The sequence below is a fragment of the Emydura macquarii genome, unplaced genomic scaffold, assembly GCF_026122565.2.
Source record: "Emydura macquarii macquarii isolate MOO-44397 ecotype Brisbane River unplaced genomic scaffold, CSIRO-AGI_Emac_v2 contig_212, whole genome shotgun sequence".
Classification (NCBI taxonomy): Eukaryota; Metazoa; Chordata; order Testudines; family Chelidae; genus Emydura; species Emydura macquarii.
Window position 1 is genome coordinate 5,021,394 of NW_027130349.1, and position 16,060 is coordinate 5,037,453.

The following is a 16,060-nucleotide window of genomic DNA, read 5'->3' on the forward strand; positions in this document are numbered from 1 at the left end:
CATGAGAAGCTTTCACCACCAGCCCTGTCTCTCACACAGGCCTTTGAGTGTGTGTGTGGCAGGGAGGGGAGGCTTTCCCCTGAAAACCCCCTGGTTGCCTGACCTTTTAAAGGTAGGATTTCTTCTTGAGTGCTCCAGTTGCTCTGGTGGTGTACTCAGAGGCCATGTCAGTCTCTTAGGTATGTCCCAAACCAAGCCTGGCTGCAGGCAGAGAGCCAATGCAGTCTTCGCAGAATTGGTGTGATATGGTTTCTTCAACTCTCACTGCCACGCAAGCAGCTGAAGTCTGTGCTACTGCAGTTCCTAAACAATCTTCAGTGCTAGCGTCACATAAAGAGCACTGTAGTAATCCTGTTTATTGACTTCACATTCACAAAAGCACAGATAATTGTGGCAAGGTCATCATTAGACAATCATCACCAGATACAGATACGTCTATAAAGGCACTTTGGGGTACCCGTACTAGCAGAGAATTCAAAAGCATCCTTAAATTGTCAATCTTCTGGACATTAATTAGGTGAATCCCCTCCAAAATAATTCGACATGCTTCACCCGGCATCACCTCTTTCTTGTCTAGAATGAGCTACAGCTAGGCCCTCATCTAAGTCTATAACTCTGCCAGGCACTGAGAGGTAAGACACTGGTCATTCTTGTTTTCTTGACGAGACAGAGGGTATGTCTACACTAGAAACGTGTGTTCGGTCGACTAACAGCCACTGCATTAATTACTGCGCTGGTTCATGAGCACCACCGACCCAAGGAAGGTAGTGTGGACATCCTCACCAGGAGTGCTTCCACCCACCTAAGAGGGGCAGGATGGGGAGCTGAGAACTTGGTCCCTCAGCTCTGCTGGCAGATCCCTGCCAGGAGCCTGGCTGCCCCACAGGCTCCTGGTGGACTAGGGCTGCTCTCCCCCTAACCCCTGTCACTCCGCTCCCCATTCCCTGCAGGGAGTGGAGAAAGCCACTGGGGTTTCTCCCCTCCCACTTCCCATAGGAAGCCACCTGGGACTTCTTGCTCCCGGGAGCAGGGTACTGCTGCCTTGGCTTCTCCCTCCTGCCCCCGCCCCACCAGGAACAGGGCAGCCTTGTCAATTTCATGGCTCACTGAATTGTGAAATTGACAAAGCTACCCTGCTCCAGACAGGGAGAAGGTGGGGGAATAAAGGGGAGCTGTCCGGGCTTCTTGCCCCGGCTGGGGAGAGCGGGGTCCAGCTGCCCAGCTCTCCAGGGGAGTGGGGGCCAGCTGAGTCTAGCTACCTGGTATTCTTATCAATTTGATGGCTCCTGCCATGAAAGCATCAAGACAGCCAACAGCCGATGTAAGGGAGGCAGTGTCTACACAGACTCTGCGTCGCTCTAACTACACCAACATAAGCTTTACGCCTCTCATGGAGGTGGAATTATTGCGTCAGTGTAGTAGGGCACTTACATCAGTGGGGGGAAGGCTATAGTGTAAACACTGACATAATTCAGTCAATGTAAGCTGCCTTATGTCAGCCTAACTGTGTAGTGTAGACCAGCCCTGAGAGCTGTATATCAGCTACAGGCTGTCTTACAGCCAGATTGTCTCCTTGTTTCACCCCATGGCCTCTCAAAGGTTGAGCAGCAAGTGACAGAATACTTGCAGGACTCTGAAGGTGAACAATTGCCCAGCATTACTCTTTTGCTGTTTAGTTTATCAAAAAGAAGACTGACAGGTGACTTGATTATGGTATATTTACTTTGGCGCCTTCATCAGGAGAAAATACCAGGCACTAAAGCCCTCTTTCATCTAGTAGAGAAAAGAATAACAAGAAGCAATGGCTAAAAGTTAAAGCCAGAAGAATTCAATTAGAAACAAAGCCTAAGTTTTAAACAATGAGGATGGTTAATCATTGGAATAAACTTCCAAGGGAAGTCAAGGATTCTCCATCGCTTATGTTTTCAAACCAAAATTGGATACTTTTCTGGAAGAGATGCGTTAGTCAACCACAAATTATTGGATTAAATGCAAGGATAATGGAATTAAATTCTATGGCCTATGATATTCAGGAGGTCAGATGAGATGATCTAATGGTCCCTCCTGGCCTTAAAATCTGTAAGCCCTCTAAAAAAGTAAAAAACCCCAACCAATTCCATCTATCCCAACAAAGAGCCACAGGTGGGGAGCAAAATCTTGTGGTCAGCACAACTGAAGATTGATTACAAGTCTGAAAGAATCAGCATCAACATCTGACCTCTATCCATTGCTAGACAAAAATCATCCACAAAGGAGCAGTATCCCTGCCATACCCGTGTCAAAGCCAGACTGAAAAGGGACTAAGGAAAAAGAAATTAGAGGATTCTAGGTGGAACAAAAGCTGTCCCACTGCATACTTCCCGGTATCCTTATCCATGTGGGGAAGGTTAGAGACAAAGCAATGATTGGCAAGTCTGTCTCAATGGAAGATTTCTTGAGCAATGGTTTAATGATCTTTCTCTTGAAAGAAGCTGGTTTTCCTGCAGGAGGTCAAGGGAACATTAACAATCTCAGAACAAATCCAGTATTTTCCCACTAGATTTTACTAGCCATGAGATGCAACCCAAAATATCTCTAAAGCTCCTAGAGTGAAATCAGCTGGACGTAAAGCAGTGGAGATTCTACATTTGTCCTTTCAATGGACAGATGTGTCACCACAAAAGGAGCAGCAGAATTAAATCAGACTATTCTATGTAATAGCTAGAAAACTTCTGGCAGTGAGGAGCAGACTCTGCTTCTTATTGGAGCACAAATTATGTTAGTTTGAAGAAATGGGTGGAAAGAGAACCCTTGTATCCTGTTCATCAAATAAAGACTGATAGGGAAGAGAGGAACTTTATGCAGGACACGCTTAGTTGCTCTTGTATTAGTATCAACAAGACCTGTTTTGAGCTAAGTGAATACTTGAATGAATTGCTTTCTGTTACGGACCAATTTTTCTGAGATTTCAAGCAATGCAGATCTATCCATATACACGGTTATAAAGGTAAACTTGCCTTTTCATGAGTGAGGGATTCTTCCTGCCCCCATTTTCTCACCTTCTTTGGATGTACTGTGCATGCACAGACACTTATGTACTGCATCTTGCAAGACCGCCTGCACCCCCCACCAAAAGATGTGCATCAAAGTCTAGGAAAGATAACAAACTTGATGCTTTTTAAAAACAAAGAGAAGGCTGCAGAGCCATCTCTCTTCTCACATAAAATATTGAGATGGGCAGAATTATGAGCCTGAATTGTTACAGCTTTGGACATCATGAAAAATATATGGCAACCACGTCAAAACAGAGAGCAGCCTATGTAAAACCTTCAGAGAAAGTAAAGAACTTACTGGAAACCAGAGTTCTGTCCTAGGTGATGACAGACATCAAAATACAGTGCTGTGTGTGCAGCTTCATGTAAAACTAAGGGCAAAGATACCACATTTATCTGAGAAATAAGTGCCAAGGCGAGGAAATAAAAGTAACACTCACTGAAAGAGGGAATAGAATAAATGCATTATTAACCAACAAGACTTTAATCTAAAATGTCTGTGAAATTAAGCAGTAATAAAAGCTTTTACTTTTAGAACACCCACACTGACCTACTTTTACATGTAACTTGTCATTTAGAACAACGGATTCCAAATTGCTGCTGTTAGGAGGTATAAACTGTGTGTGATGATTTCAAGCAGGACCAAATGAGATTTCAAAGTCCTAAGCACTATGATCAAAATGTATCTATACTACCCTGTTATCAAGCGTTACTCACCATATATGAAGGGAATATTAAAACCCGTTTGTGCTTGCCACATGGCCATTGAGGATCATCTAAAAGATTTGGGTCATAGTCAACATAGTCTCCCAGGTCACTGCCTATGAAGATCATATAAAAAAAAAAGTGATTGAACAATTAACTGCATCAAGAAATGTCTTAGACTTAACATACACATCAAGCAAGTTTACAGTCAATGGACAAAATTACCTCTATCTGGGACTTCTGAAGGGAGACAGAGGCAACAAAATCCTGTTGAAATTCAATGGTAGCTTGGTGCACACTTCTCTTAGGCCTTTGAAAATCATAAACTCTCTTATTTGCCATTCCTTTTAAATACACAGAAGTGTCCCTTCAACAGAAGTGTGTAACAAACCCTTTGATACATTAAAGATGTTGTCCATGTAAAGTCCCCAAGCTTCAATGACCATATAATTTGCAAAAAGATGTTGAACCTACAGTGTATGAATATAACCTGTAATTCTCCAACCTCTGAATTCACAGCTCTTTGTGAATTGGTACAGTGTAATCACGGATCACAAGTTTGCCATCTAAATGCTGTTATTTACATTACAGTCTAACACACCCTACCATATTTAGATGAAAGGTACAAGTGGCAAAATCTGAACAAGGACATGGGAAAATGTTTCCAATTTTTTAATCAGCAAGTGAATATGGTAAAGCAGCTGCCTTGATTTTTCTCCTATTTATACAAACATTTTCAGTTGCTTTAAGTAAAATGTAAAGATATTCTTAACTTATAGTGCTTTAGCGACTACTTTTTGGGGAATGGGAGAATAAGGTGACATAGCCTTATTTGTTCTGAAATTGAAAATGCAACCTTCATTATCCATAATGCAAAAGTCACAAGTAAGATTTTTACATCTATGACTTTAATACCAACATCTGTTTCAGTAATTTAGAGAAACACAAGGCTGGCCCTATGTATGATGGGCAAAAAAAAAAAAAAAAAGCCACCGTAAGTGAGAGAAGTGGTTGGGAAGATGGTAACGGGCAACATGCCACAGTAATATTGTTCATTTAAGATTCTATGAACTTTAAGACAGCTTGGCTAAGCAAAGTATGGGATATTTAGAAAAAGGTTTCTCCATAATCTACACCACCTATTACCTTGTTTGGAGACTGAACTTTGCTTCATTTAAAAAAAAAAAAAAAAAACTAAAGTAAAAAAATTTCCTCCAGCAAACAACATTGTGAAGAACTTCCTATAGCAAGTATGAGGAGGGATATTAAAATAAGTAACTCCTACAAAGTTACCTGTGTCAATGCTCCCTTGGGTGCTGTTAGCTCTCGCCAAGGAAAGGCTACGATGGCTTGCATTGCGAAATTGGGAGAAGGAGGAGGTGGAGTCTATTGTGTTTCTCCGTGTTCCCAAGGCATTGGTTGGAAATAGAAACTGTGTGTAAGAAACAGTCTAGACAGAAAGAGCAAGAATAGGCACGCAGTTACTCACACAACTCAGCCTTAACAGGATCCAATTGGTGTTACTGGATTTGAAATTGGGGACGTCATGCGGTGTGGCTGGCATCTACCATCAAATTCAATTTTTTATTTCACAGATTAATACAAACCACTTGTGTTCCTTTCAGTGTGATCAGTTCATCAGTTCATCCATGCAGAAAAGCTTTTGCATACATGTTATGCTCTTTGTAAAAAAACAAAACAAAACCAGATATGCTATGTTTACCAAATCCTAATCAAGGGCCTAATTCAAAGTCCACTGAAGTCATCTGAAAGATTCCTAGTGACTGCAGTAGGTTTTGGATCAGGCCTCACCTGCATTTTTTCTTCCTAGGAAAGTTGTAGCAGATTTCCACAATTTCTTTACTGAAACAGCATTCATGTACACAGGTTCTCCAGCACAGCTGGCACCAGCATGAACTTGCTTCAATAGCAGTAACAGGATTAAATGTTTCTGAAGCTACTTTTTTCTATTAACATCTTAGCTCCTGTGGCATGGGAAATATTAGACTATGCCACTGCTACACAGCATGCAATCTGATGCCTATCAACGTGGAATAAAGATGAATGAAGGATTTGCAATGAATAGTTTATTTGATTAATTTACTTTTCTTTTTTACTTATGCATTTAGTACAAAGCAGGTACTATTTTCTTAAATGTATCTGTTATTGAAAATTAATCATGGAATAATTTCAACAAATTTTTCATCTGCCGATTGTTGATAAGCAGTTCAGTGTGTGAATATCAAATTCAAAATGTGAGTCGTGTTTAGTTTTGATTAGGCATATGGGTCCCAGACTGTAAGATCTCTGGGGCAGGGACCATCTCTTGTGTGAATACCTAGCACAATGAGGCTGGGGCCTCTAAGGCTTATCACAATACAAATACTAAATAAATAGCAAGGTATTGTTTCTATTACTGGTTGAATGAGTACCACTAGTTGAATTAGGTTTTCAAATATTTGCATTTCAGTCATCTATTATGTTTAAAAATTAATTGTTCCCCAAAATTTCAGAATTATTTTTTTTATTCAAGCAAATATTTGTGGATTTGTGAGGTATTCACACAGCACAAAAGTAATCTTACTGCTATATTTTATATAATGATTCACTAAAATTAAGAAGGAAGCTGTAATTCTGCTTGCTTGTAATACCACCTAACATGATTTTCTAACACCAATCAATACAGTATGAAACGATATGTCGAGGACAGAGCATTGCTTTTGGATTTGCTTATAATTTGTAGCCCTAATTATGATCAGAGGATGATTTCTTCAGGGAAAAAACTAGTTGGTTTGCGCAGACAGCTTGCATGCTTTGTTTTTTTCATTTGTTTTATTATAACTCAGTATGTGCTGCATTGTAGACTATTCTCTTGCATTATAGAGATTACAGTGCAACATGTAACTTGCAGTTGGCTTTGGTTATTTTACTATTTGATCATAAAATTTGATCTAATAAGCTAACATTCTTACCTTCCCATCAGCCCCTAGTTCCACACCTTCAAGACCAATTATCTCTTTTAAATACACGCCTCCAGCAGAATGACACTGGCGTCCTCCTTCTAATTTCATATCCCTGGAAAACAGAAGCCAGTAATAAAGACTCTTTTCCTAAAATGGGAGCAGAAACACTGTCTATTGCCACCCTTCCCCAAAGACAAATGAAGTAAGATAATAAAATTAATAAATCATACAATACTGAAAGTTCACATCAGACAACTTTTCCTACGTACAATACTGTGCTACTGAAAATACTTCATAGCTATAAATTATATAAAACTTTATAGTTTGTTTTACCTATACAGAAAAGAAACAAAACCAACTCCGAGTGAATCAAAGAAAGTCACACCCTACTAGAACTGGTAATTATAACACATCTGTCTTATAACCCAAAGAAAAGTAAGAGGATAAAGAGTAGTATAAGGAGATCCACAAAGACTGTTTCTCTGTAAACTACAGGAAATTTATCTTCTGGGATTTGCCCAACTGATCCCCACTTAGGCCCCAATTCATGAAAACACGTCAGCACATATTTAAGTTCTCCTCTCTTGAGCATGTGCTTAGCTTTAAAACACATGCTTAAATCCCATTAACTACAATGGAACTTTAAAATGTGCTTAAAGTTAGGCACATGCTTAAGTATCTCTATTCAGGAAGGGTACTATAGGTCTCCGTTCAGTAAAGCACTTTAAGCACATGCTTAATCAAACTGGTTTCAGTGAGACTACTCAAGTTAAGCATGTGCTTAAGTCCTTTGCTGGGTCAGGACTTTAGGGCCAAAGCAACTGGAAAGTCTACATAGCGCTGTTAAAGTTGAGACACACTGTGAGGGATCTTCACTGGATTTGGGATTACACGACTGGGGCCTTAGTCTGTGATGTTTCATATTCTGTAAGGTTGAATCTTCAAGGAGTTTACTCTGTCTTGCTTCCTTCTGTCCACAATGCAAACTGTCATTCATTTTATCCTCCATCTAAACGGGGGGGAAAGGGGATAGAGAGGGAAAGCTCTCCATAAGTCATGAACAGTAAAATGTGTCCACCTTTTGGATAAGGTGTTTCTATAATAAAGAAGACTTTGAACTGGGTATTTAATCCATTATAAAAATCTAAATATTTAAGTGAATTTAACTTAGTACATTCTCATTTTGTTACCTGATATTTTGCTAAGTGATCAGAACATTTATATAAAAATAACCTTCTAGCAGAAGCACCAGATTAAACTCTGTGTGTTTGGGAAAACGAGGCTTAAAGGAACACTTTTTATTAAAAGGAAAAAGTGGTATGTGGTATCATTTTTATGATATTTAAGACTCTACTGCACTAATTCCCCAACTTAAAAACTTTATTTTAAACAAATACATTTGAAATTAATATATGTTAAGAAAATTCCCAAGATGCTCAAGGAATTCTTTGAAATAATACGAAAGTACTCTAGTCTCCTTCCTAAAAAGATTATGGAGACAATAGAGGAGATGATTCCATTATGACTACAACACAAAAAACCAAGGAACAGCTTTTATTTAATGCAATCAAAGGGAAAACCAAAATTAGGTATCTTTTTCTAACATTCAGATGGGAGCAAGCTGGCATACTTTAAAGAATCAGCACAGCTCTGTTTCAGAAGTGTGGCCTCTGAAGATTTAAGATGAACTGATTCTTTTGTTGATGAGATCAGGGGCAGCTGACGAGTAAGAGTATAAACTACAATGTTTCCTAAACATTAGCTGAAGTTTAATGCCTCAATCTTCTCTGTCACTTTTACTTTATTTAAATGAACGTACATCCCTGGAGCTCTGCTGCTACAGTGCATTTATTCTCATCACACTCGAAATTAAGTAATGTTCTGCAAGTGCCACGTAGTAACACTTTTCAGTCTTCCCCTCCTTTCCCAAAGACCTATACTTGTAGGTAATATCTGCCTGCTCGATTTGTAAAACATAGTGGTAAAATATTGTTTCGTTTGGAATCTGTTGCCTGGACGCTATAAAGAACTCCTTTTTCTGGAAAAGACTGGTAAATACTGGATGTGTTCTTCCTTTACATATCAATGAAGACACCACTTTAGGGCAGGCACACCCTTCTTCCATGTGACAAAGGGCTGTGGAGAACAGTGCTTACTCGCAGCATGTTCTCTCAGGCTGCCACACTCTCCTGTTGTTCTTTTGCCCATTACCAAGACCTAAAACAATCCAAGCCTACAGGTGCATGGGCAGGGACGAATGGGAATTTTTTCACTATGGCAGAGGAGGCCCCAAGGACCGACATGGGTTAGCTTTAGGCTCCCTGCTGACCCAGACAAACTTAAAACAAACAAACAAACCAACCTTTTAGAGCCAAGGCAAAGTCATTCCATATTTACTTTTTTCAGGAATTATTAATGCAGGGGGCAGACTGCAAAAGCTCATTCTACTGGGATGCAGAGAGCTAGGGAAGTGTGCAAGAAGCCTCTCCCCACTGTAGCTCAACAAGCAGCCTGTCACAGTTGCAATCCCTGCATTGAGGAGTGCACGGAGACCGTTACACCCCTGGGGATTAAATGAGCCTCACTGCAGGCAGAGGAGGCGCTGGAATACAGCAGTTTCTTCCTATACAGCTTGCTGAGTGGGCCAGTCACACCATCGTTCTTTAGGAGCAGTCTCTGCAGTACCCCTGTGCACCACAAAGGGACTGTAACCATTCAGGCACTATTTCTCGCCAAGCTCCCCATGGAATGTCCCTTTACTTTGCTCGGTGGCTAACTGCCACAGTTTGGCCCCCCCCCGAGGATTTTATCTACATTATTTCTAAGGCGCCGAACTCTGTGTTTTTATTATTACTTATATTGTGGTAGCACTGTTGTAATGACTGGGCCCTGGTAGGCCTACCCCACTTGTGAGCCAAATTGTGCAAAAGTGGATAAAAATGTATAAAGTGTCACAATATCCTATCACAATAAATGTGGCTGGGGAAAAGGTGCAACAGGAAGACAGACGGAATTAGTACAAACAATAAGGCTACTGACATAATTCAAGGACTGTGTTAGGATTATACCAGTAAACAAGAAAAGTATGGGACCAGATATCAATGAACCAAAAACTGGTGTGTCAGAAATTAGGCCGAATTGGTAGACAAAATAATAAGGATGAGCTAATTCCACCCATTACTCCCTTTTGACGTCCTCAAAAAGAGACTAGAGGATGGGGTGTAGGGGAAAGCTGGCTACCTCAATGTTGGCTGTCTGAAAGGTCAGAGAACAGAAAGGAGTGACCTTTATTACCATCATTGCTGCCACTCTCCTGCCCCCATATTTCCTGTGACCCTGGGATTTACCATGATACCATTTGGCCTTCATTGCCTGAACCTGAGAGAAATCCTGACCTGATTGGGCAGAAAGGGACCCAGATGACATTGCAACTTCCATAGGCTCTGGCTAGATCCCTAACACCATCTGGGATGTGAGTCTTTGTCCTCCTGCGCCATTATGAGCCCTTTTCCTTTCCCATCTTTTTTCTTCTCTTTCCTATCCCTCTTCCTTTTGCCTTCTGTTCTATAATGAGAGTCTGGCTTAGCCAGCTAGGACTGTATATTTTGTATCTGCCATAAGCCTGTGATCAGAGTTGCAATTAAAAGCAATGTCTTAAACAGCCTGATAATGGTACAAGTTTGCCAGGTCTCAAAATGGCTGATAGACTGTGTGCTGTGCCTGTGTTTGTTTCAGCAGTGAGATTCCAAGAGAAAGTCAACACCAGACGGTGCATTTTTTATCTTTGCAGTTCTTTTCTCTACCGTTTTGAGTCTTCTTAGAAACTGGACCAGACTTTAACAGCAGCTCTAGTCATTTCAACTAACTTCTTCTCTTTTCCCCCAAAGGACAGTTATTACCATCATCCATACCATCCAAGAGACTGTCAAAGACGGGGTTTTCTTCTCTCTTCAGTTAAAGGGACAGGGAACAAGGATGTTGTTAAAATGAAAGTCTTATTTAATACCTTTCATGCCATAGTTAGGAGGATCTCTTACATTACCTTAGTGGATAATAATGCACTTAGGTCCTGATTCTCTTCATACATTGGTTTTTAACTCCACTGACTTCCATGGAGGTACCCCAGATTTACATTACAGTTACAGGAGAATCAGTCCCTAAATATTTTATTTGTACACTTTGTATCAGCACCCACCCGGCCACACATTTTCTATTGACCTTCTGTACATAAACATTAAATCTGAAGTTTTGACAGGGTTCAGAGTTCAACATTCTGGTTATTTGGGAGCAACAGTAAAAGTAGCAAAAAATGTGCTATTTCCCCTCTCTACATTTTACTGCAATGCTACAGCATTTTTGTTGGAACAGCACCATGTAACTCATTATCCTATAATAATTTTGCCATGGGATCATGACCGGGTTTGATTATTTCTGCCCTATATAAGGAAAAATAAACAATCAGAATAAACCAAAATCAGAGCAGGAACTCTCGACCCATGCATTTTAGGCATGGATTAGCAGTCTATGAATCACACATTATTGGCTTCTGTAATGAAGCATTTCTTGACTGATTCTAAAATGGATGCCTGGATGTGATCTATAAAACCCCTGCAAGATTCCTGCTGCGCACTTGTTCTTTAAATGACAACACTAGCTGAACATTTCTGTGAATTATTTAAAAGTCAATTAAATATTAACTTGACTTCCAGAAACCTAAAAAGAAAAAAAGTCTACTTACAACAACAGGTGTCTGATAAGTGAATTTTATTTGGAAATGTAAACTCTTTGGGGAATATGGTTAGGAGTAAATATACTCGATGATCCCAGACCATTACAGATTAATTAAGACTAGCCTGAAAACAACAGCAGATCAAATTCATGGGAATCCAAAGTAAAATACGGTTCTCATCCTTCACAATAAAGAACTCCCATTTTATTGAGTCTGTTGCAGGGATAAGGATAATTACAGTTTTGGCAAGGATGAGATGCCACACATAACAACAAGCCTTTTCTTGACAATGCTGACTGAGTCTCCCCACCATAACTGGACTCCAGTTTTTCAGTCCCTAATCGTGGGTAACATTACTAGAACAAGAACTATGGCTACAATGTACTGGCAGAGGAATCTGAGAAACTAGTACAAAATCCCTTACAACTGTGTTGTTTACTTTCTCACTAAGCACATTAAGGACTCAGCATTTCAGCTTCTGCCTTGATATTTGACCTAATATAAGAGAAATCTCAGACAAATAAATCCTACCACCTTATTAAGGTTTCCTGCTTAATTTCACTATTGTTCCAAAAAACACACACAACAATGAAAATTATACCCCTGGCATTACATAATTCATACACTTTGAAAATTTCCCACTCTGTGGAAACAAAAATTAGTATCAGAAAAAAGCCTATGAAGCTGTAATTTTCCACAGCACTATTATTAGTGTTTTTGTTGTGTGAGGGAGGGGTAAAGTGAAGCAAGGAGCATTTATTTTTTTCTTTTACTTTCTAAGAATAGATTGAGTTCCTGTTCCCCATGTCTACAGAATGATAAATATGCAGGAAATGTGTGCCTGAGGTTGATGACTTCATCTAAATGGCCTTGCATACCAAGTTCTGACAAAGGAAAAAATAGCACAAGAAAGAACAATTACTTACCTCGTAATTGTGACTCTTTGAGATGTGTTACTCATGTCCATTCCCAATCAGATGTGTGTGTGCCACATGCACCGGTACCAGAAATTTTTCCCCTAGTGGTACCCATAAGGCCAGCTCTAGTGCCCCCTGCAGCGGCATGCACGTGAGCCTGCATATAGGTGCTGCTGGCCTCCCCTCTCTCTCAGTTCCTTCTTGCTGGAACTCCGACTGAGGGGAAGGAGGGTGAGTGTGGAATGGACTTGAGCAACACATCTCGAAGAACAACAGTTACGAGGTAAGTAACTGTTCTTTCTTCTTCGAGTGCTTGCTCATGTCCATTCCCAATTAGGTGACTTACCAGCAGCATCCCCGGAGGCGGGCAGGAGTTCATGGATGTGATGCTTGTAGCACTGCTCTGCTGAAGCCAGCATCATCTCGAACTTACTGATATGGCATAGTGGAACGCGAAGGTATGTACTGATGACCAGGTAGCGGTTCTGCAGACGTCCTGTGTTGGGACACCTTGGCCTTTGTTGAGTGGGCTGTTAAGGATGTTGGAGGTGCGACCCCTGCCTGCTCATAACAACTCAAATACAGACTGTGATTCACATCAAGATTTGTTGCGATGACACCAGAAATCTTTTCATTCACTCAGCAATCACCATGAAAAGCTGTGTGGAATGATGAAAGGGTTTGGTTCTCTCGATGTAGAAAGCTAGGAGTTGTGAGGCTTTGGACAGAAGACCGGCAGAAAGATATTCTGGTTAGGATGGAAATGAGAAACCACATTTGGTAAAAATGCCAGATGTGGGCACAGCTGAACCTTATTCTTATAGAAGATAGTACAGGGAGGTTCCAAGGTCAATGCCTAATCTCCGAGACTCACCTCACTGATGTAATGGCCACCAGAAATGCGACCTTCCAGGACAGATGAATGAAGGAACATGAAGCCAGGGGCTCAAATGGGAGGCCCAGTAAGTCCGCAGAGGACCAGATTCAGATTCCATTGGGGGAGTTGGGTCCTGTGCCAGTGGGAAGAGCCTTTCCAGGCCCTTAAGGAACCTGGCTGTCGTCTCGTGCGAGAAGATTGTTTTACCATCAACAGGAGGATGAAAGGCTGATATGGCCGCCAGGTGCACCTTAATAGACGAGAAGGCCAATCCTTCCTGCTTCAAGTGGAGCAGTAGTCCAAGATCATTTGGACAGGGGCCCCCATCAAGGAGGTACCATGATCAGTTGTCCAGCAGGTAAAGCATCTCTACTTGGCCTGGTAAGATGTTCTGGTAGACGGCTTTCTACTCTCTAGTAGAATCCGTTGGACTTGGGCTGAGCAGGCTTGCTCTTCCTGGCTCAGTCATGGAGCATCCATGCTGTCAGATGCAGGAGGGCCAAGTCCAGATGGAGCAGGCGACCCTGATCCTGGGACAGGAGATCCTGCCACAATGAACGTGTCTCCGGGTGGGTTACTGATAGCTCGAGCGGCATCCTGAACCAATGTTGTCAGGGCCATGCTGGGGCCACCAGGATGACCCGCACTCTGTCCCTCTTCACCTTTATGAGTAACTTGTGGATCATTGGTATTAGCGGGAAGGTGTACATGAGACTCCCTGACCAAGATAGGAGAAAGGCATCCGTCAGTGAGCCGTCGCCAAGCCTCTGCTGAGAGCAGAACTGACTGCATTTCCTGTTCTCTCTGGTGGCGATGAGATCCACTTGTGGATTGCCCCACCTCTGGAAGATGTGATCGGTCACCTCTGGGTGTAGGAACCATTCATGGTGAGAACAAAAGGATCTGCTGAGACAGTCTGCTAAAGTGTTGCTGACCCCTGGGAGATGCACCGCCTCCAGGTGGATGTTGTGACTCACACAGAAATCCCATAAATGTATGGCCTCCTGACACAGGGCTGGGGACTGGGCCCTGCCCTGCTTGTTGATATAGTACACCGAGGCTGTGTTGTCCATGAGTACCTGCACTACCTTGTTTGAGAGTTGTGGTAGAAACACAACGCAGGCCAGACGGATTGCCCTGAGCTCCCTGAAGTTGATATGCAACACTAGTTCCTTTGCAGTCCAGACACCCTGAGTACTGAGGGGGCCAAGGTGAGCTCCCCATCCTAGGTCTGAGGCATCTGAGACCAGCGATAATGTCTGTTGTGGGGCCTCGAAAGGTATTCATGTGAGCACTTGTTGTGGTCTTGTCCACCAAATCAGAAAGGTCAGTATCTGCGGAGGGACTATGAGTACTCTTTCCAGGTGATGCCTGGCCGGGGAATACACTGACGCCAGCCACATTTGGAGTGGCCTGAGGGGCTGTCTCGCGTGTTGTACCACATAAGTGCAGGCCGCCATGGGACCCAGCAGGCTGAGGCACACCCTTGCTGTGGTGAGAGGGTGGGCTGAAATTCGGGCTATAATCTCGGACATTGCTAGGAACCTTCCCTCTGGTAGGAGTGCCCTGGCCCGGGTAGAGTTCAGAATCACCCCAATAAATTCTATCTTTTGAACTGGGACAAGAGTTGATTTCTGCTCATTTATCAGCAGGCCTAGTGATTGGCAGGTGGTTTGGACGACTGTGATGCTGCCCTGAACTTGTGACTTTGACCTGCCCTTGATGAGCCAATTGTCCAGAGAAGGAAAGGTAGGCGTCAGTGAGCCGTCGCCAAGCCTCTGCTGAGAGCTGCATCGGAGGTAGGCGGCAACTACCGCCATGCACTTGGTAAACATGCGTGGTGCAGTTGAAAGGCCAAAGGGGAGCACCGTGTACTGATAGTGGTGTGCCCCTATCATGAACCGCAGGACCCTCCTGTGGCCTGGGAAGATCGAAATATGAAAATAGGCATCTTTTAAGTCGAGGCAGCATACCAGTCACCTGGATCCAGCGAAGGAATAATGGTAGCTAAGGAGACCATATGGAACTTCAACCTCTTGAGGTATTTGTTGAGGCCTCTTAAGTCTAGGATAGGTCTCAGCCCTCCCTTTGCTTTCAGAATTAGAAAGTAGTGGGAGTAAAAGCCTCTTTCCCTTAGTTCTTGGTGGATCTCTTCCAACACACCCGCTTGTAAGAGTGCGTGCATCTCCTGGACAAGAAGTTGCTCAGGAAAGGGGTCCCTGAAGAGGGACGGGGAAGGAGGGTGGGAAGGTGGGAGCGAGGAGAACTGAAGGGTGCATCTGGTAGCCCCGGCCGGGAGGAAAGGGGCTAGGTGAGAAGAAAATAACATGGAGGTTGGATCCCGGGTTAGAACTGGTAGGTCACCCTCAGGCATGCCTTCAAAAGATCTGTTTTCCACCTTGATGGTGGTGGCTCGACCCTGGCTGGGAGGCAACGGATAACAAGTGGCCCTGGTGCCTCTTATAACCCCTATACCTTTTCTTGTAGGGCTCACCACAAGATTTATTTCCAAATCGCTGCGGCCTGAAATGATTCCTGGCTGATGACGGGGTGCACAGGCCAAGGGAATGCAGAGTCACTCTCGAGTCCTTCATGCCATGCAGCCTAGAGTCTGTCTGCTCCACAAAGAGGGCCGTACCATCAAAGGGAAAGTCCTGGATAGATTGCTGGACCTCTGACAGAAGGCCTGACGATTACAGCCATGATGCCCTTCTCATTGACACCTTCACTTCCTCTCTAAACCAGATTTTTTTTTTAATCAGCACAGCCTTCTTACTCAAATGTGGTACAGTGGCTTTTTGGGCCTCAAGTAAGGTGTTTTTAAATGATTCCCAATT

At 42.6% G+C, this 16,060-nt stretch overlaps 1 protein-coding gene across 1 annotated transcript in view; it reads right to left on the reverse strand.

The window, feature by feature from the left end:
• Positions 1–16,060, reverse strand: part of CABLES1 (Cdk5 and Abl enzyme substrate 1) — a 95,201-nt gene that overhangs the window by 12,694 nt on the left and 66,447 nt on the right. Inside the window, exons 5-7 of the mRNA XM_067546693.1 lie at positions 6,710–6,812; positions 5,031–5,187; positions 3,750–3,853 (exon numbers count right to left, since the gene is read on the reverse strand). Of these exons, the coding sequence (XP_067402794.1) occupies positions 3,750–3,853; positions 5,031–5,187; positions 6,710–6,812 (364 nt within the window). The remainder of the gene's footprint in view (positions 1–3,749; positions 3,854–5,030; positions 5,188–6,709; positions 6,813–16,060) is intronic.